We start from the raw sequence: 22,370 nt of genomic DNA, 5'->3' as shown, positions 1-22,370 counted from the left end.
GCAAGCTCACTTGCTAGAAACCGGTTGCATAAGCGCTTTACTGTTGAGCTCATAAATAAAGTAACTCCATGAAGACCATAATAGGCTATCTATTGACTGGAATGATTTGTCACGATACGAAAACCAGCAGACGGAACAAACTACAGAAAACGCACGCGCAATCCCAAGTGTTATCTCTGACACACTGGGATCCCATCGATCGAATTCCCAACGCCAAGCTGGGTTTTCTTTTATTATATATTTATTTCGAACACTGTTTTTTTCCCCCCGCAAGAATATCCGGGAATATTTAAGTTCCGAATACGAAGACAGGAGCGCGTTCCTTCTCAGACAGAAATTTCGTATGGTAATAATCTCGAACAGACGTAGTAAGTTTTCATTCAAGGTTACGCGCTACTACAAGAGTGAACAAATTTCTCTCGCGTTTTCCATTAATAAAAACAGAAGACTGCAAAACGCGCGATTCGTAGTTGCACGTCGACTTTTACCTCAGTAAAACAAAAGCTTTGTGTCGCATCGTCAGTTGTATTTCAACAGTGTGAATAAAACGGCTACCGGTCGACAGCGTGACTAAAGCTGATCTTAATAAATGGGGAAAAAATGAATGTCTGCAAAAATATTTAAGTGGTATCATCTGAAAGTAACAGTCGTCAGTCTTGCCCGTGATAAGCTCTCGCTCCTTGTCAGGTTCACCTCAGTGTATCTCTAGTCTGCTGTGGCGAGAGGAGACCTGTTAAACCTTAAAACAAATGACGTGTTCCTCTCCAAAACACACTTACTCGTGAATAAAACACTGCGGGATTTTACCAAGACGTGTCTTTAGCGGCGTTTCCCCGTCTTTGCATCTACATGACACGCATTTTACGCATCATTCAGTCATTATAACATGAAATGTACCTCACCAGAGATAAATCCTTTTTTTTCTTCCGACGGACTTCAGACACTTTCTGAGCTCTGGCAGCTGATTTCCCCCTCTGTCTTTCCACTTATTTTCCAGTGAATTCTTTCATGTCCAATGGGTGAATTTTGAAGTATTTGCTTCAGATGCTGAAATGAGGGTAGTGGGGGAGCGCTAGTAACGTTGGAAAGCCTGCCCTCCTCAAACGAACCTTCCCGCCCCCTCCTTCCCTCACTCGCAGATTGGTGCTGGATGGCGACAAATTTCCCGCTCGGAGGAGGGTTCGAATACATCGCCGCGGATCGTTTCCAAGCGCTTAAACGAAGGCTACCGTGACCCCTTGGCGGGGAATCGCCAATTAACGTACGAGTTAAGCTATTCATTTTTACAACTCATGGCGTCGTTCCAAAACGTTAAAAGCCCGGGTTCCTTCGAAGGTCTTCACGCAGCTCTTTTCCATTCACAAAATCCTTGATTAAAACACACAAAAGTGCCAAAAGTCCAAAGTGGAGGCAAGTCTCGTCACTGATTGACGATTTATATTTCACAAAAAGTAGCCTACAAATTGCAGGCCCACTACCTTTACGGTATTAGACTAAATATTTTGGAACATTTAAGTTCTGAATATCGACACATTTGACTTTTGTATAGAAATAATCTTGACGAATTCTAAGATGTAGTCTTCGATTTTTCATTCAAGGTTATCTGCTGCAAGAATAATACGTTTTCTTATACATTTCTCATGAATAAAATTGATTATAATACTCCCACTCGCTAAAACAAAAACTTTATGTTGCGTCATTTCAAAAATGTGAAGATTTTATTAGACAGAAATATTTGTCCTTGAGTGCAAAATGAGTCAGCAATGCATTTGTTTTGGTTTACTGGAATTCAAAGGTATACATTTTACATGTACATCTGCTTGAGGAAAATGTGCGTATGTACTGTATGTGAAACACTAGAGCTGCCACAGTGAATGAATCAGTAGTGATCATTTCATTAGCTATTTGAACAAGCGCAAGACATTTTAGTTATGCTATATATTGTAGATATAAAGATTACCAATCCAGTCAATGTATATGAATAAAACTATGCTGCTGTATTAAACCTAAAATCTTGTTTAGGAATGGGAAGCGCAGTAAAAAACTGAAGCTTATGTCATTTGCAGAATAATTGCATGCTCCCTCCCTCCCTTCCTCGGTAAAACTGCACCTGTTTAAAGCCATTAAGACATATTGTGATTCTGTTCCTCATATATATTTACTTTGGTGCTTAATTTGATTATTTAACATATGCATCACCACATGAAATCTCTCTCTCTCTCTCTCTCTCTCTTTCTCTCTTTCGTAAGATTTGATTTAGACTATGTTATATTGAAGTTTTTGGCCAACTGGAGGAAAAAAAAGGATATTTTCTTGCCAAAGCCAATAAAACATTACAGTAAAAAAACCCACTACAGTTAAACCTAAATATCAAGAGAATTTCATCCAAAATTGAGCATCACCGCACTTATAGTGAAGGATCAGGGCACCTCTGTGTAATATTTACCTGTCAGATACCAACTAAATTTATAGTATATTGCTGGCTAGTAGCTGTTCATTTTTTTTTTACGTAGCAGTTATACTGTGTTTTAAAATTGACTAGGAACTGTGTGCTATGACTTCACAATAAACGGTATCCCTATAAAATAAATAATAAAAATAGTCCACTTCTACTACTTGTCAACTAGTTGTCATTAATTTGTAACTACATGTCTACTAACTCTCAGAGTAGACTGTTAGGGTAGGTTATGGTTGATAGAATAAGTTGACATATACAAAGTTTCTGATAGTCAGTGTAGTATGTTGTGGACCATCAAAACAAAATGTTAGAAGATATTAAGCATACTCTAATGACTGCTAGTTGACATGAAGTTGCGAAGTAACTTAGTGTTAGTAGAATGTAGAAAATATACAACAATTTTTTTCACAGATGGCCTAATCTTTACCCATCTCATGAAAGCTGGCTCACAACAATATTGCATTTAAACACTGTACTCAAATGCTCCTGATGTGAAGGAACTTCTGCTTTGGCACACATCCCCACAAGGTGCCCTTGGTCCAGTCATGTATTTCTGAAAAGGCTTCAGCACTCGCAGAATAACCCCAAAGAAATCAAAATATTTTCCTTTTAGGTTGAAACATACTGCGAGGGAGCTTATTCAGATGAGCAGAATTAGCATTATTTCCACAGGCTTCAACTCTCCCTAAATCACCAATATAATTAGGTTTGCAGTCCACATGGAGAATGAGGTAACTAATCAGACGCCTTCCCCGCACACTGCTAAGGAACAACAGCTGATTAGAAAAGATCCATAAGGAACCATAAGAAAATAATTATTACTTCCATTGCATTCACGTTAGAGTTCATACCATGTTGTCTCGTAAAAACAAACAAACCTAGAAAGAATGAGATTTGGCAAAACCTAAAAAAATGTGTAAGATGTTGTTAGTGTTTACAGTAACATTATTATTACAGTAAATTTATAATTTTTTTACTTGCTTATGATTGGTTGATGAACTGTCAGATATTGTAGAGGTCTCTGATTCTTTACGTTCCTCAGAGTCCTGGTCCCTGAAAATGTGGTCAATTCATGTCGAATTTTAAGAAGTTTTTTAAGAGCACCAGAGGAGTCAGGAATGAAGAGTGGAGAGTGTGTGTAACAACCCTTAATGGATTCAGTCAAAAAACGTACACTTATAAAAAGTTCTGAAAACGCAGAGGAGAAAGTCTTCATTGATCAGAGATTTATCATTGAAAAAACTTGCTTTGAAAGCTATAAAAGATAGCGAAAATGTTTAGTACTTTTCCCCATTTTGTTTTTATTTAGTTTTCTTTTGTTTCCATTTTTCTTTTGTTTTAAGAGTGGGTTAAGAATAGGCAGCCTGAATTTAAATGGATGTAGAGACAAAGAAAAAGGGGATTTATTTTGCAGACTGTGCTCCCTTACACATAGTACTGCTGATAAAGTCGACTGGAAGAGAGAATGGGATGGTGAAGTTTTTTTTTGAGTCAATAAATTAGTTAAAGTTTAGAGTGGGAATACATTTTCCAAATATTTCTCTCCTTTGTCTGTTGAGTTTGCAGAGGTCATTAAAGGACGGCTGTTAAAAATCACAGCAATATATGAACATGTACACATTATTCTTGTTGTTTTTTTCTGATATATATCTCTTGTGCATAAAAATGGACAAAAGAGAGAGCAGTTCACAGTTCGGTCATTACAACTCTCTGAAGGTTCTCAGTTGATTGATTGGTTGATTGATTGATTGGGTGGGCCTGTAATTGAACAAGATCTTTTTAAACAACTGCCTGAACGAAGAGAGCTTGCCTTTAAGTTGCCAGATATCATATGCTTAAGTTACGATTCTTTAGGGTCTTCATAAAATGTCTGCTGAATACTAAAAATGCTGAAATTCCCCAATGGTCTGTTCAGAGTGACCTGTTTCTGTGCATGTCTCTTTAAATGATAATGAGCTATTGCTCACCCCACCACTCTCTTCTATTTTTTTGCTGTGTATTTGGTGGTTTCACCATCAAAACTCACTGCACCCTCTGTGGTTCTGATGTTTGATTGTCTCATTTTAAAAAAAAAGGTGATGTGCAGCTCATAAAATAAAAACTGGAGACCTGTGCCCCACTTTGCACTGATTCAAAGCTCCTTCTCAAAAGTATTGGCAAGTACACTAGTAAAGTTATGAAGAAGTTCTTCATGCTGGCTAGACCTACGGCCTCCATGGCAGGTTGATTTCTGATAATATTGACTTAGAAATCTCTAAGCTGTTTGGTCTTAAAGTGGGGATTGTTTCTATTGATCAAGAAAAAGCTGTAAGACTGTGAAACTGTTTGATTTCCCAGATGTTATATAGCACAGGGCAGTGTCTATGGATCTTATCTTTCTTTCTAAACCTTTGATTGAAACTTTTTCAGAAGAGTCCAATGCGCCATATCCATACTAATTAGTTTGCATCGCATACCGAGACGTAAACAGATCGTATGCACATTGTGGTGTCTTGTTAAATGTATTCAAAATTTAATTTACAGTTTTGTAAATACAAATAAAATAGTGATAACATTTTTTTGGTATATATATTAATACCCTTAATCTATTTATTTACAATCATATGCTCTTAATATAAAAGGATCATCTTGGCTTGTTACAAATATTAATAACTATAACACATTTGGTAAAATCAGAGGTCAAATGCTTGCTTAAATTTCATTACCGTTAACAAACCTTCTTTCCGATAGATACTCATCACAATAATTGAAATGGCAAATGTATGTTGCAAAAAATGCCAATTATCCACACCTCAGTATTGTAGTATATTATAAAACATCATGCATTAATTGTGTATTGGGTGTAAATTATCATTTTAATTCAAATTATAAAATGGACGCCACCTTATTGAGATGTTCCTTATTTTTATGAAGGAAATAATTGAAAAGTTGAAAATGAAGTATCTTTCTGAAGTGGTATGAGATTTGAAAAGGGAGGCAAAAGTTGGATTTAAATCTACCTATGCCATTGGGCCCATTGTTAGATAATCATCTTTTGTAGTGTTGATTAGCCCAATCACCTGTTGGTGGGCGGAGTTAGTGTAAATAGCCCTTGCCAACAAGCTTGCACTTATTGTAAATAGACACTCCATTTTCTTTATTGAAAGGTTGCTTACATAATCAATAAACAGCTTTTAACAGTAATTTGTCTTTTAAAAATTACCATATAAAGAGACCTCGGTCATCCCGGAGAAAGTCCACATCATCATCTTGACTCCACCAAGAGAACAAGAGCATTAGAGCCCAAAGACCAAAAGATCTGATCTAATGATGTGATTTTTTTTTTTTTTTTTGAGTGTACACATCCGAAGCACAGCAAATCACATGAGTATCTTTCACATCTTATTGCATTTACGCTGTCAAATACATACAAGGTTATGTCCGTTTTTTACTTAAACAGCTAGGGAAGAAATTTCTTGTGTACTGTGTAGTACAGTGACATCATTCTCTATGGATCATTCGATTAAATTTCAATTCAATATGAAACATTATATTTCATCCATTTGCAAATGTTGATGTTGTAGATGTTAAATAAACTGTTAAAATGTTCCGAAACAAGAGTCAGATCTTAAAAACTCAAAAGTAACCGTTTTAAATGGTTCTTTAGATTACGTGTAAAATGTTCAAGCTAAAAATGTCGATTTTAAACACTTGAATAAAATTCTTTCCTCAAAATTCTCAAGGTTCTCTTAAAAGAAATACATTTTGAACAGCCCGGTCTAAATAAAATAGGTACCTCTGTGCACTTTTTGTGCAACGCCGTACTTGTACTGTACAACTTCCAATTCATCCAATTAATATTTTCTATATTTAACACGATCGTACCTGCATGATTTAAACATTCAGTGCGTCATCAGCCGATTCAGATCTATTCAAATCTGTGTTAGTTGGCTGATGCAGAGCCAAAGACAGACGCGTTATTACAGCACTTCGCTTTATAACCAATCACGAAAGATATTGTTGCGCTTATGAATGGAATGACCAATCAGAGGCATGCAGAGGAGACATCGCTAATTTTCTTCACTCGCCCGCTGAACTGATGTCAAATTTGAACCGGGCTCGTCGCATGTCAAGAACATCTCTGTACTCCGTGACCTACCGTTGATGAGTCGTATTGTGTCTCTAGTGTATGCGCTTGTTTTAGAAACTGCAGTGATATGCACTTGTTAGTACGCATTTTGTTTTAGGCTAGGCCGGGTGTGTTTAGAGCCATGAGATCAAATATATTTAAAGAGAACCAGGCAGAATGTTAGGCTATGTTTTGAGAGCGTTCTCCGTTTGCTGAGGTAGTGTCGCTCTGTTTAATGACATTTTCACTGCTGAAGACCTCATTGTCTGTGGGTGGTATTTTTTCCGTGGTACACCGTCAATAGATGGATCCCTGAAACTCACTAAACTACTACAAAATTGTCATTTTGGCTTAAGAAGGCTTTGCATTGATCGACAGCTCAGCCTAATGCCAAACGCTCGACAGCGAGTTGACACGTGCCTTGGGGTTAGCCACTAATCATGCACTGGCAGTGCTGGGGAAAGCTGAGATCCTTTTTACACAATAGCTCAATATGATAAATGTATTCACTGAGGATATTCTGAGATGCAATTAAAGTGCAGAACCCACGGGAGGTATGTTAACTCGCACATGTGTGTACTATCACTGAGCCGAGTGAGAACACAAACCTTTAAGACAGCACTGTTAACAACATCCTGTCATAGTCAGATTTATGAGATTCAAGCCGGGAATTTAACGGGGACTGAATACGGTTATTAAACAACGAACGCTGTTACTTGTTTACCTATGATCGTTATTTGGCTTGTTACTAAAAAAAGTCATTCATTGCTTATTGCTCTTTTATATATAATGCTATTATTTAGTTTATTACTCTCTGTCAGAAGTAGTTCATTACTTTTCGGTTTCTGTTTTCACGCCACAAAATTGGCATTTCTTCTTATGTGTACCTATATGTATATTTACACATTTTACTTAACATTTCTTTAGACAGAATCATATCATTTCTATTGTTTTTCTATTTGGCAGCCACTGTTATGCCTTAGAAAAAGATATGTTTTGATGCAGAAACATCATTTACAGTTCCATTGCATTCTGCTCCCATATACACTGTGAAAAAAAAACATTGAAACATCTGAAATATGAAATTAATAAACATACAATTACGACAGCGTCGGCTTTTCAAGGGTTTTTTTTACGGAGCTGAAAGTGCATAGATTGTTATATTATTTCATGACTTTTCCAAAACAGTATTTTAGAGTAAAATTATAAATGATTGCATTTCTTTTAAATATTTTCCATTGCGCAATAAATTTTACACCTCCACAATAAACCCGCCTTGTCACATTAAGCATCGAACTGACAATTCAGCAGAACAGACAAAAGAAACTTAGCTCAGCTAAATCACTTTAAAATTATGACGACAGCACATTTATTCATCTCATGACCGTATTCTCTAATAAGCTTCTCCTTTCCTTAAATCAAAACACACATTAAACCTCAGAGATAACAGTATTTAGAGGTGCATGCAAATCCTGTCCATCCATTCATTTTCAAATGAATGCGCGTTTTTACATTTTCACGAGCGAAACATTTTTCCAGATTTTGGGGAAGCAGAGGTATTTTATCAAATTGTCTCCATGGAGGAAATAAAGATGGAACAACTCATTTCTGCCACTGGAAGGTTTTCATAAAAACATAAATCTCCAGATATGATGCTGCAGTAATATCATCGTGGCGCTGTCAGAGACGATGACTGAGTTTAAACTTCCCCAAAGTGCGTGATGCAACACCATGCCATGGATTTGTATTGAACAGACTTCCCCACCTATCGTTCTCTGTCTCGCCTGGCAAGCAACTTGACATGAATAATATTTTAGCGCTTGCTTCCTTTTCCCTTTGGCTGAGTCGAAGTAAATTTCAGGTGCCAATTTGACACTGGGTCAAAACTGAGCCAGCCTATTTTACGCCTTATTTAATAGACTTGAATGGCTGGAGATTGACTTAGATTGATGGCTCTCATAAAATGGAAAACCGTGTCATCTAAATCCCACCGGGGGAAAAGTCTGCAGTTTTAAACTCTACACAGTAACGCCGCATGATTTTTTTAGTTATCGCATTCCGTTTGTCCATACTGTACAGGAAATGGTAGAAAAGGTGACCATAGAGCCATGGTTTAGATGCACGCATCAACAATATCCAATTAGTCATAAAATCATTTCACTTGTTGACTTTTCTTCACTCGTAAAATCTCCCTTTGCTTATAACAAGAGAAAAAAATAGATTGATGAATTGTGATCAGATCTATGTCCACCTGCACTAATGACAGGATAAAAATATACAGTGTTTTTTTCGCTGGTGGGTCGTGGAGTGTGCAGACAAAGAAACAACAACAACAAACATAATTCTATGTTTTTCTGATCCAAGACTTTTATTTTGAAAGACGTGAGGGATAGTTAAAGAGAGCCAGAGAAAAAGGTGATGATTCAGTACCTGCGGTCAGATTTTGTCAAGCTATGTCGATGTCATTATTCTAACTTTATTTTCATAACTTCACACAAAACTAAAAATTTCTGTCCTGTCAGTCATCACCAGGTGATGTTCGCTGTGCAAACTGCACATGCAAATGCAGCGTGGTATATTATTTTATTATAAAAAAGAGAGACATAAATGTGCCGTCAATTGTTGAGACATGACAAGGAGTCTTTGTTACATTTATAAGATTTTAAATTAAGAAATGTTAACTTTATAGACACATCTTGTATTGAAGTACCTATGGAAACTACTACCTACTGTACCTATGAATTACATTTTTTTATATTTTTGAATAAATGAATATATCCAGACATCATTTCATTGACCCAACACCCCAAAACCCACTCAGAATGCCTTAGCAGCAAAATAATTCCCTAACAAACACCCATAACTGTATAGTAATGCCTTGACACCCACGTTGACTCACATTTGCCTCAGAAATGTCAAAATCTAGTATCATCATGTATAATTTGCTACATAGTGTGACATAATGATGCCACTACCTGGGATGTGCTGTATCTGGGATATGTTATATGTTGTTGTTTATGACAGCATGTGTAAAAGTAAGATGGCTTAATGTATGTATCAGTGCAGTCAGTGGAGATTTCTTTAGACAACTGACTTACTGTCTGCAGTGTGGGTGGTGGAGAACTGGTAACAGTGTGATCTCTCTTCCTCTAGCCTAAGGCCTTTACATATTTACTCTCTCTCTCTCTCTCTCTCTCTCTCTCTCTCTCAGTCTGTCACACTCTTACATCTGCCTGTGTGTTGAGTGGTGAAACTGTACAATCACCACTTCCACGCGCCAAGCTGCAGCATTTGGACATAGTGACACATTGTGTCCACCTGCCATGCGAACAATCACATCGCAGTGGCTCGTCCAATTACAGTAATCCTGCTAATAAGATTCATGCACACCGAGAAGAGTCCGTGTGTGTGTTTTTAACCAGTCGAGTCAAATGAATTGGGTTTCACTGGGTCACAGGAAATGGCTTGCAGGGTGAAGACCCCCCTTCCAGAAATCATTAAAAAGCTGGCATGCAAGGCCAGGAATGTTCATCAAATTAACGCCTGAGCCTGAGGCTTTCACAGCAGGCCATGGAGGCAATAAGGCCCTTGTCCATGAACCAGTAAGCTTTGGCGACAGTGGAGTGGATGGATGGACGAAAGGAAAAGGGAAAGCCAGGAATGGAAAGCATAAGAAAAATAGACTATAGCTCTAATAGCTCATTGGTCACTTAGACAGTGGCTGATTTTTGCTTTTAGTAGAGCCAAAGGGAATTTGGCACGTTTAACCATTAAATTCTACCAGAGACAGCTGTGGATTTGCATAGTTATATTGAGTTCTTTTGTCCCTGCTTCCTGAAGGAATAACTCACCCAAAATGTACAATTTTGACACCATTTACTTACCAATGTCTCGTGTAATTCCAAACGTCTTTCATGTTGTACATCCTATCTGTTCCACATTCTAAAGAATAGTAATAAAATGTTAAAATACAAAAATAGACATTAACTGACTGTAAAATCAAATTTTTACTGCAAAAGTGGCACAGACTATTTTTATTTAGAGGTGGCATAAATGCATTTTATAACGATATCTGTATTCTTGAGGCGGCGAGGTGTCTGTTCATCATGTTGTGGGGCCTTGTGGGGACATTTTTAAGGCCCCCTTGAGGAGACAAACTTATAAATCATACAGAATTAAGTTTTTTTTTGATTTTATGAATGCAGAAAGTTCCCTAAAATGTGTAGGGAGATTGAAAATATAGCTTGTTAAGTACAAGTATGTCCCCATAAAACATGAAAACTGTGTGTGTGCTGGTTTTTGTGGTTTACGGGGACACAAATTTGGGTATGACAGAGGTATTTAAATTTGAAGGTGGTTCATGAAGACGCTGCCAATGTCCCCATAATTCAAAAGGCTTTTTTGAAAATCTAAAACTGCATAAGGTTTCCTGTAAGGGGTAGATTTGAGTGTAAGGCAATAGCACATGCAGTTTTTACAGTATAAAAAAACATCCTCATAAGTCACGAATACCAACATGAGCGTGTGAATGATACTTGCAGAAGAAAGCTTTAAAATGACGCCTAAGCCTCTGATTTTATGACATGGAAAAGAGCAGCTTGGGGATTCTTCAAAATCCTTTATTTTGTGTTTCATAAAAGGCCGTCAGTCACAGAGATTTGGAATGACATGATGGCGACTGAATGAGATGTATTTGTTCGTTAGTTGGTTCACTGAGCTATTACTTTGTCAAATGGTAAATAAGAAGTTCCATGCTGTCTGCAAATAAGTACAGAGGTTTTTGCACTGGCAGCAGCATAGAGAATGTTCTTGTTTAGCGAAGACAAAGGATTAGACAAGGATAGAGACAAAGCTTTTTACCGGATCCAGCATTTATTTTGAGTCTTTAAAAGCCTTCATTTATCAATGACAAGCTACACATCCATACACATGTCCAACATATACTCTGGTGACAACACCGTGTGCGGTGGCCGTGTCGAAAATAAATCACTTTGCATATAGTCTACTGCATAACCATAAAGTATAAAATGTGTTATGGGTTAGCACGTTCAGGATTTGCACAAACAAGAAAGCATGCTTTTAGAAGTATCATGCTATTGTTGTGTCCCAGAGTATCGCTTTAGGAACCCAGGGCAGTCAGTTAGACAGTTTGCACATGTCAATACATATAAAAATCAATGTCAGAATTACAATCTGTTGTTCAGGAATTGCCTTTCCCATTGACATAATCTTTACCTGTGCTGACCCAGAAAATCAGGAATTGTTTAATGTGCTTCGCTCACATGCATACACCATTTACTGCATTTCTGTCAGCCTGCGGGCAAATGTGTTTAGGCTCCATCACTCGTGCATCTCTCAGGGGCATCCTCGCACACAAATACACCTACACATGCGACAGCTCTACACAACACCGATTTAATGGATCAAGATTGTGAAGTAAATGTTTGAAGTGACTGTCTGCACAAGCGACTGAGATACTGTACGAGTACTGTATATATCGCGCCTGCTGAATAAATGCATAATTGGTAGCCGTTATATTTTAAATCCCAGGAAAGTTACACCATCTTTTTGTAAGGCCTTACCTAAATGCACCGTATTATTTTATGACTTGGTGAAAATGTGAGTTAGACGACTTAGCTAATAGGATTCGGAGGATTCTTGTTATTAGTAGCCATTATGTGAACTGCAGCCAGCAACTTATTTGCTCATTCTTGCGCTCATGAACATGTAATGTACAAGAACCTGAACATGATTGTGTTCTCTGATATACTCATGGCAAAGGTCGTTTTCATTCTTTGCTCAGAAGTAAAATAAAGTCAGAAACGCCTTATTATAATGTTAACGAACATCCAAACACAATCTGCAGTGCTGAGAGAGACACTGAGATGAAGATGCAAACATGTACTGCACATTTTCCTGTCAATGACAAAATGAGAATGTCAGCGGTGCAAAAACAGCGCTAAGAAAGCGCCCGATCTTAGCAATGCGAATGTGCTTCACCTTTGCAATTCACTGATACCATGTCTACAGTTGAAGTTATTAAATATCATGGGCATGGTTTGAGCATACCACGAGCACATGACAACTACATGTTTTGTTTTTTCCAGTTACTCATGGTATGATCAAACCATGCCCACTTTTTATTTGTAAATGTTTATTTCATAACTTTTTCTTGATTCACATTGAATGTAAGTTTGTCATAATAAAACAGAAATAATAAAGTCCCCTCCACTGCACAAATTGGTAATACGTCAAAATATTGCTTCCTTTTTATTTTTGATGAGCAATTTATGACTGCCATTTGACTGCGAGAAGCACTGGACCGTTTGCATTTCTGGTTAAATTGGGACAGTAAAAAGTAAACAAATGTACTGAGAAGGAAGTGTTTTAATATTGAGTAATCAAGCTAATGACACTGCATATGATATACCTAGCTATCTAATTAATTTAAAGGTGCGGTGTGTAATATATAGGAAAATTGATTGTTCAAAATGCAATATAATATATTATTATATTTTCAAAGGTGTAAAGACCGTACACAATGAACAGTTATGCTTCTATTAACTTAGAAAGAGCTATTTGTATCACAGATCGCGTTTTGTCAAATGTTGTTCTTGCGAATAAAACACTGACAATATTATTTGCAATAACGTATCGGTTTATATTTATATTATCTGTAAATATTATTCCTTAATTTATCTCATTCGTATTTCTTCTCTGCATATCAGCCATCGTAGCTTCTCTAAGGCCAGGCGTGAGCGGGAGAACACAATCTCACAGCTAGATGGCGCTAAAATTTGCGCAGTGCACTTTTAAATTAGCAAAACAGACACCGGAAGTGCTTTATATTGTGACGGGCGTCCCGAGCTACCATCAGCGTTGCCCTGGGAATAAACCACCATCACCTGGGAAAGCCACTAATCACCGGACTCGCGCCGCACCTGGAGCTCGTTTGCCGGTGGCCAGATAAGCCACGCCAGGCTCGCACTCCAGTGAGCTACGACACTCCTACATGCTGTCTCTGACTGTTATCTCTTTTGTATCTTCTAGAAGCCAGTCCTTGAACCGCGACACGGAGCTAATTCCCAAGAATCACCGTTGCCGTGCTCACCGACTGCACCCAGAGCACCGAGCACCCAGAAGATAACGCCACTGACAGCGGTTGTGCACCGGCTCACCATTCACCTATCACCTATATATTGTTAAATAAACGCGCCCTCCGGGGTTCAAACGCCTCTGTTTGTGCTGTGCTTCATCCGCCCGTGACAAGTGGTGGAGAATGCGCCATGTTGAAGCACTCACAAACACGCTTGAAACAAAGAGAAGAAGAAAACGAAACATTACGCCGCGGACGCCATTTTGTTTAAAGGGCACCTACCCCGACTCATCTTTTTTTTCTTCTCTTTGTCCCCCTCCAGCTAAGCGCTCGCGACCCGGCCAGGAGATGGAGGAGCTGCTACAGCAACTCACAGAGGTGTCCCTTCGACAGCAGCAGATCGTAGAACACCTGGCGAACCGACAAGGGCAGCTCGAGCAGGAGCTCGCTGCCCAGGGTGCCGCCGCTCGACCGCGCCCCGCCGTGCCCGATCCCCGCATTCAAGCAGCGCAACTCCTTCCAAAAATGACCAGCTATGACGACCCAGAGATTTTTTTACAGATGTTCGAGAATGTCGCCGTCACGGAAGGATGGGATCGCCAAGAGTGGGCACGCGCGCTGGCCCCGCTGCTAACTGGAGAAGCGCAGCGCAGCTTCTATGCCATGCCGGCTGACCTGGCTGCCAACTATGACGACCTGAAACGGGAGATCCTCGGAAGGGTCGGTCTATCTCCGATCTGCGCAGCCCAGGGGTTCTTTGACTGGGCGTTCCAACCACGCCGACCGGCCCGGGCTCAAGTCGCCGAGCTCACCCGTCTAGCCCAACATTGGCTACTGGATCAGGACCCGACCCCCGGCCAGATCGTCGAGAGGTGGTCATCGACCGCTCTTGCGGGCTCTTCCCCGATCCTACCGCCAGGCGGTCGGCATGCGCAATCCCCGGACGTCCTCGGAGTTAGTGGAAGCGGTCGAGCTGGCTGAAGCGGCACTCAAGAGGGAAGCCGAGGCGAAGCGCCACCTTTTCCCGGAGGGCACCCCAGGAGCAGCGCGCGCGGAGGGCACCTGGCGGCCAGTAGGCGGGCGGCGGGCCCTGCAGTAAAGGACGAACCCATGCCCACGGAAGCTTCTACCACCCCAGCTCGGGGAACCCAGGCCTGGCTAGCGGGCTGTGGGTTACACCAGGAGGTGCCCCACGAAGCGCCGGCCGTCCCCATCGCCTTAAACGGGCGCAAGTTAACGCCGTCCTGGACTCTGGCAGCGTTGTCAGCCTGGTCCAGTCCCGCCTGCTACCTCCCGTTCCACGCCCAAAAACGCCTGCCGATAACCTGTGTCCATGGGGACACCAAGAAAGTCTCGACCCGCTGGGTCAAAATAACCACAGCAGGTGGAAGCTGGAACCTGGAGGTAGGCCTCGTCCAAGACCTACCGGTGCCGGTGATCCTCGGGCGGGACTGGCCGGGCTTCCCGGAGGCTCTCAAGAACGCTGCCCGGGCCGACAGCCCACCAAAGCCGCCGGAGAAGAAGAGAGGGCCCGCCCGCCAGACTGCACTCATGACCTCCGACAGCGGGAGAGATGGTGAGTCCCCTCCTAACGCTAACGTATTCTTTGATGTGTTTCAGCAGGTTACTGGAGGGGGCTCATTCGGGTCGGGCTCAACGGGACGACGATAGGCTAAAACACTGCTGGGATCAAGTGCGCTTCCTCGAGGGAGAGGAAGTCCGCCCAGCCCCCATCCTCTCCCGCACTTCATCGTGGAGAACGGTTTGCTCTACTGTGTTGCCCAGCGAAGGGGGGAGGAAAAGCGTCTGTTGGTGGTCCCAAAGTCAAAGGTGGACACAATATTGGAACTGGCCCACGCCCATCCATTGGCGGGACACTTAGGGGTCGCCAACACCACCCAAAGGATCCGGGACCGTTTCCACTGGCCGGGCTGGATGGAGACGTCTGAAACTTTTGCCAGGCTTGCCCTGAATGCCAGCGTACGTCGCCCCGGCCTCCTCCCCCCAGTCCGCTTATACCACTTCCTATCATCGAGGTGCCCTTCGAGCGCATCGGGATGGATCTGGTAGGGCCGCTGCCAAAGTCTGCCCGGGGCCACGAACATATTCTGGTGATTGTCGATTACGCCACCCGGTATCCAGAAGCTATCCCTCTCCGAAGGGCTACCGCCAAGGCCATCGCCCAAGAACTCTTCCTCCTCTCCACCCGTGTCGGCATCCCCAGCGAGATTCTGACCGACCAAGGCACCCCGTTCATGTCCCGTGTGATGGCCGACCTCTGCCGGCTGCTGAAGATTCATCAGCTGCGCACCTCTGTCTACCATCCCCAGACCGACGGCCTGGTCGAAAGATTCAATCAGACCCTCAAACGGATGCTTCGGCGGGTGACGGCCGAGGATCGCAGAGACTGGGACTTACTTCTCCCATACGTCCTCTTCGGGATTCGAGAGGTGCCCCAGGCCTCCACTGGGTTCACACCATTTGAACTGCTGTTTGGCCGTCAGCCCCGAGGCCTGCTGGATGTCGCCAGGGAGGCCTGGGAACAGCAGCAGCAGCCGGCGACCCAGAGGTCGGCCGCCGAACACGCCCAGGCCATGCGGACCGGATCGAACGGGTGATGCCCTGGTACGGAGCACATGACGGAGGCCCAGAGAGCTCAGCAACGCGCCACTACAACCGCCCGCCCAGCCGCGAGAATTCCAAGTCGGCGACCGGTCATGGTTCTGGTCCCCACCCAGGCCTGCAAGTTTCTGGCCACGTGGCAGGGACCGTACACCGTACTGGAACGGCTGGGCCCAGTAAACTATAAAGTCAGGCAACCCGACCGACGCCGACCTGAGCAGATCTACCATGTCAATTTGCTGAAGAAATGGGTGGGGACCAGGGAGAACCTAGCGGCCCTCACCACCCAGGAAGCCCCGGTCGTCGACATGAACGTCATGCTGTCTCCGCCCAGAAGTCAGACATCAAACATCTGGTCGGTCAGTTCTCGGATGTGTTCTCGCCATCGCCGGGCAGACCCACATCCTACAGCACGACATCAAAACTCCTCCCGGCATCATAGTAAAACAGCGGCCCTACCGTATCCCTGAGGCTCGTCGGCGGGCTATAGAGGAGGAAATCCAACAAATGCTGAAGTTGGGGGTAATTGAGCCATCTACCAGCCCGTGGTCCAGCCCGATCGTCCTGGTCCCTGGCCTGACGGCTCGCTCCGCTTCTGCAACGACTTCGGCGGCTCAACCAGGTCTCTGAGTTCGATGGCTACCCGATGCCCCGTGTGGACGAACTGCTAGATCGCCTGGGGAGGGCCGGTACATCTCAACACTGGACCTCACCAAAGGCTATTGGCAAGTCCCCTAACCGACGGCAAAGCCCAAAACGGCCTTCTCAACCCCCGGTGGCCACTGGCAGTACGGACCCTCCCCGGGCTACACGGGCACCCGCCACGCCCAACGGCTCATGGACATTCTACTCCGGCCTCACCAACACTATGCCGCCGCCTATCTGGATGATGTGGTGGTTCACTCTGAGACCTGGGAAGAACACCTAGAGCGCCTCGGAGCGGTGCTGCGGGATCTCCGACGGGCGGACTCACCGCCAACCCCAGGAAATGTCACCTGGCGCTCTACGAGGCCAAGTACCTGGGATACCGCGTTGGCCGGGCCTAATCCAACCCCAAGAACAGAAGGTCACGGCCGTCCGAGGCTCCTCTCGTCCAACCACAAAGTCCCAGGTACGCGCTTTCTGGGGTTGGCCGGATACTACCGATGTTTTATCCCCAACTTCTCCTCTATAGCCGCCCCTCTGACAGACCTGACCAGGAAGGGGCAGCCCGAGAGGATACCCTGGAGCCCGCTGCGGAGGAGGCCTTCACCCGGATCAAGGAAGTCCTGACTTCAAGCCCGGTTCTGCGAGCCCCGGACTTCGGTTGCCCCTTCCTCCTGCAAACGGATGCTTCCGACGTGGGTCTGGGAGCTGTCCTGTCCCAGGTCCAGGCAGGTGAGGAGCATCCCGTACTCTTCATCAGCAGGAAGCTGAACCCAGCCGAGAGGAACTACGCAGCGGTGGAGAAGGAGGCCCTGGCCATCAGGTGGGCAGTCCTGGAGCTGCGTTACTACCTTCTGGGCCGGCGGTTCACCCTGCTGACCGACCATGCACCCCTTCAATGGATGTCCCGGCCAAGGACACCAATGCCAGGGTGACCCGCTGGTTCCGCGCTCCAGGACTTCCACTTTGATGTGAAACACCGCGCTGGAACCGCCAACGGGAACGCCGACGGACTCTCCCGCTGTGGTCAGCTTTTGCAGGTCTGTCAGGGTCACCCCGCCCACCCCCAGTATCCCCTTGATCTCATCTGTTTTCTCCGCCAGGACCAGGACAGCGCTTGGGAGTGTGACGGGCGTCCCGAGCTACCATCAGCGTTGCCCTGGGAATAAACCACCATCACCTGGGAAAGCCACTAATCACCGGACTCGCCGCACCTGGAGCTCGCTTGCGGTGGCCAGATAAGCCACGCCAGGCTCGCGCACTCCAGTGAGCTACGACACTCCTACATGCTGTCTCTGACTGTTATCTCTTTTGTATCTTCTAGAAGCCAGTCCTTGAACCGCGACACGGAGCTAATTCCCCAAGAATCACCGTTGCCGTACTCACCGACTGCACCCAGAGCACCGAGCACCCAGAAGATAACGCCACTGACAGCGGTTGTGCACCGGCTCACCATTCACCTATCACCTATATATTGTTAAATAAACGCCCTCCGGGTTCAAACGCCTCTGTTTGTGCTGTGCTTCATCCGCCCGTGACAATATTTAAACAACGCCACATGAGCAAGAATGCTGCTTTCCGAATTTTTCACAATTGCAAGCGCGTAATAAAGCGATGAACGACATACCACGGGAATGTTATAATGTTAAATAAACACTGACAAAAAAAAAAAAAATTGACAATAATTAATATGTTAGCAATGGTAAAAAAAAAAAAAAAAAAAAAAAAATATCACAGTTTCGCAGGCTTTCTGTGGGTAAGCTGGCCTTGGCAGCAAAATGTGAATCTGATAGTAAATGGGAACCTGGCTATGTTGCGGAAGATTTGTTTCTGAGTGCTCGCGCACATTTATGCATGCGGCGTCTCTGACACCAGACCTGGTTCTAATGAGGCGGTTCAGCAGACTTGCTCAGGTGCCGCACCCTAGCCATGCCACAGAACATTGACAAATGGCTGTGGTCTCCTCGTTTAATCTAAGTGAGCAAGGCCACAAGAACTACCTGCAATTTCATAGAAATGAGTCCCCTGAGTCAAAACGTGACTTCCCTTTTGCCTCAGTGCGCCATACAAGAAAATTGCATTCATTTCCTGGGAAACAATTGTTTCTGAGCAAGGGGGAGACAGGAGAAAGAAAAGTGAGTGATGTGCATTTGCACATTGAAATTATAAACATGCAAACTTTTCCTTTGCTTTGCCAGATGAAAGAGGAGGCTTATGCAAATCATTTCGCACCGCAGCCCTTCAAGATAGCCAGGTTTTGGCTTTTTTCCGTTGGGTTTTGCTGCAGTTTGCTTGTCTGCTTTTCTCCGCTTAGCATGTTACACAAACATGTGGTGTGTTTCGGAAAGCAGGCTTGTACGTGGTTTCTCCTGTAATATATATCTACAGCAGTCCACATAAGCTCTGTATACCCGAACTATATAAAACAATGAGTTTTCTTATTAATGCGTCGTTACATTCTTATTACTATCATATGAATTTTATTGTGATTTGAGTTGCAACATGACGTTCTTGTCCACAGTAAAATGTTTAAAATGTACTTTTCTGAAATATGTTCCAGTTACAAAGGGATTTGTCATTGTTCTTATTGGTTGGATTGCATGTGGGCAATTTCATGCGCTAGAAAAGCTGTACCCAAATTGCTCGACCATGTGGAAAAACAATCTAGTATTCTTGCCAGATAACAATAACAGAAAATCACCAAAATGCTACCGATGCCAAATGCTAAATAAAATCAAATTAAGACAATACCATGTGTGAATATCAAACCCCTACACTCTCATCTTGGAATAATGATGTTTTTCATGGAAAACCAGACATGTATTCCTATATAAAGGACTATTTTCTTAAACTACTTGATATCTGCTACAGAGAGATTATTGTGCACAAGCGCATGTTTTACATTGTGCTTATATTTAAAAAAAGATATATATGCAATCCATAATTACACCGTTGACCCTAAAGTCCTACACCTTAAATGAACACTCCACTATTTTTGAAAATGGTCCCATTTTCTAACTCCTTAAACAGTTCAGTTTTACCATTTTTGAATCAATTCAGCCGCTCTCCTGGTCTGGCAGTAGCACCTTTAGCTGCAAAGATATTATTGATATATTGTGTAATATCATTGCTCCTGCTGCACTGTGGTACGGCAGGAAAGTTTCTTGAATATTACACGTATAGATCCTAGCCATAACGGCTTAGAAATGTGCAACTTTTCATTTTCCGTCTGTCTTAGTACTTGATGTAACCACAGAAGCGTGAAGTTTTAAACAGGAAAAATCTAGAAACTCATTGCTCATTTTTTTTAGCTAGATGATAATTGTTTGATTCAGTAATCTATGATATGCTGCAACTAAAAGTGCTACCGCCAGACCAGGATTGGCTGAATGAATCTGAAACAATTTACTTTAATAAATGAGCCTATTTTTAAAAATAGTGGAGTGCTTCTTTAACACTGTAACATAGAACTCTAACTGTACACACCTCAATAGCATAATTTTATTTATTTGAATTTTTTTGCATTTCAACACGAGAACAATAAGTATATTGTTTGATTCATTATATTTGTACATAAATAAACACACACATATACATATATATATACACACACATATACATATACATATATATATATACATATACATATATATATATATATATATATATATATATATATATATATATATACATATACATATACATATATATATATATATATATATATATAATTTTTTTTTTTTTATTGTTAATAAATAGGTTTCATTTTGCATTTATGTGATGCAAATAACAACCAAATAATTACCTTTATTAAAAGTGTATACTTTTTCCTTTGATAAAACCCGTACTCTTTACCTCAGTAATAGACTCATCAAACACACAACAAAAGGAGTGTGCCTTCTCAGCAAACTCTTTGTGCACAGAGTTCCATGCAGCCTTTAAATCTGCCCAATGCATAGCCCTACATATCTCTCAATTAACAAAGGCGGTAGAAAAGTCCCATTATTGGTGTTCTCATTGGATTGCCAATGTTATTTATTGCTTTCTTCTCTCCAGCACCCCTAATCTTGCTCTTGGTTTTAATGTTGTGGATTAGCCTGGCCTATTTACCCCTCCCACACAACTCAACATTACCTCGCGCTCTTTCTCTTCCCAACTCCCATCCTCCAGCCGAAGCTCAGCCCACATGATCATGTAATCATGCGTACCTATGCAGCTAGAATACTAAACACCATGCTGAAGCCCTGCAGAGAGCTTCTGAGGCAAGATACGCAGTTGTGTTTTGACTGTAGCTGCATGATTCTAGCAGAAAAAAAAAAAAACCCCTACACTTAGCGGTCACTGTCGAATTAACTGCTGATAAATTGCTGAGCTGCGGCACTCTCTTAATCAAAAGGTATACTCTTTAAAAAAAAAAAGATTGACATTAATTATTCAGATGAAGACTCAAAACTGAAATGTTTTCATGTTTTCAAAATCTGGCTGCATAAAAAGCAGAGTAAGATTACAGTATTGATCTACCGTGGAACTATCCTTCAATTTTTGAGTTTCATATAAATTGACATTTGCGTGCTTTACCCTTTACAAGCATTTTGTTTTAGCCGTTTCCAAAAGCATTTTCTTTTGAGGTATAGGTGCTGAAAGCTGTTATTCAAGAATAGCCTCTGCTAGTGTACAGGTTCGTCTTGTTTAATGGTCTGCTTTAACGTACATTTCTGGTTCAAGCTTGCATTCATACACGACTTGGAAACTTTAAAAACCGAAGACTTCCTGATTTGGGAATTGCCCCTGCTCCTATAACACGCTTTGATGTTTTCTCATATTTGAGAACTTAAAGTAGGAACAAAACATTTCAAGGGTTGTAGAAGAAAAAATAAAAATAAAAATAAAAAAGCAAAGCCCAGGACGTGCACAAAGGCCAGGTCAGTGTGCAGCAAGACATCCTTTCGAATGAGAAGTCCCAGAAGTGCTGTGCTGCTTCCAGAACCGTGGCCCACATATCCTGTAGCTGGGAAAGGCAAAAACCTTTATGCATCCCCACAGAACTCCTTGTAAAAATACTCAGGAAGAAATATGACAAAACTCAGTTACACAAACTACACAAAAAGTGTGTCGTAAACTCTAGATGTGTCAGGTCTCGCAAATTTACAAAGCTTATTATTCACATGAGAGCCACTGTTCTGAACTCCGTGTCAGTGGGAGAAGTCTAGCGTGACTTGAAGATAATGGTAAGACCCATCTAAGGTCAAACTATGGAAGCTGGAAACAAATTTCCTTTAAGGCAAGTCGGTTCAGTCTGTGGCGTCTAGTTGCGGTATGGAGAAACATCTAGTTGCGGTAGAGAGCTTGAATGGAGAAACGCAGGAATATTCACAACTTTATCAAGAACAGCAAATAATTAGATTAGAAGAGAAATAGCATTTTACATGTTTACAAAAATA

The 22,370-nt window shown here is 42.4% G+C and overlaps 2 protein-coding genes across 3 annotated transcripts in view; one reads left to right on the top strand and one right to left on the bottom strand.

The window, feature by feature from the left end:
• Positions 1-1,119, bottom strand: part of gabra3 (gamma-aminobutyric acid type A receptor subunit alpha3) — a 130,795-nt gene extending 129,676 nt beyond the window's left edge. Inside the window, exon 1 of one of the 2 annotated variants that reach the window (XM_043222088.1) lies at positions 903-1,119. The gene's annotated coding sequence lies outside the window, so the exon portion shown is untranslated. The remainder of the gene's footprint in view (positions 1-902) is intronic. The other variant, XM_043222090.1, reaches the window with a different exon arrangement.
• A 12,543-nt stretch (positions 1,120-13,662) lies between these two features.
• On the top strand, positions 13,663-14,643 carry LOC122326033. The gene is made up of 2 exons (XM_043220706.1): positions 13,663-13,727; positions 13,985-14,643. The coding sequence occupies exon 2, from the start codon at positions 14,011-14,013 to the stop codon at positions 14,641-14,643; it is 633 nt and encodes a 210-aa protein (XP_043076641.1). The 5' UTR covers positions 13,663-13,727; positions 13,985-14,010.
• Positions 14,644-22,370: the final 7,727 nt, after the last annotated feature.

Source organism: Puntigrus tetrazona, chromosome 21, assembly GCF_018831695.1.
Source record: "Puntigrus tetrazona isolate hp1 chromosome 21, ASM1883169v1, whole genome shotgun sequence".
NCBI lineage: Eukaryota > Metazoa > Chordata > Actinopteri > Cypriniformes > Cyprinidae > Puntigrus > Puntigrus tetrazona.
Note: the sequence above shows the minus strand (reverse complement) of the source record. Positions and strands in the feature narration are given on the sequence as shown.

What these genes read in the sequence shown, in the direction of transcription:
- LOC122326033 (XM_043220706.1), top strand. Translation starts at nt 14,011, where the DNA reads ATGGAGGAGCTGCTACAGCAACTCACAGAGGTGTCCCTTCGACAGCAG.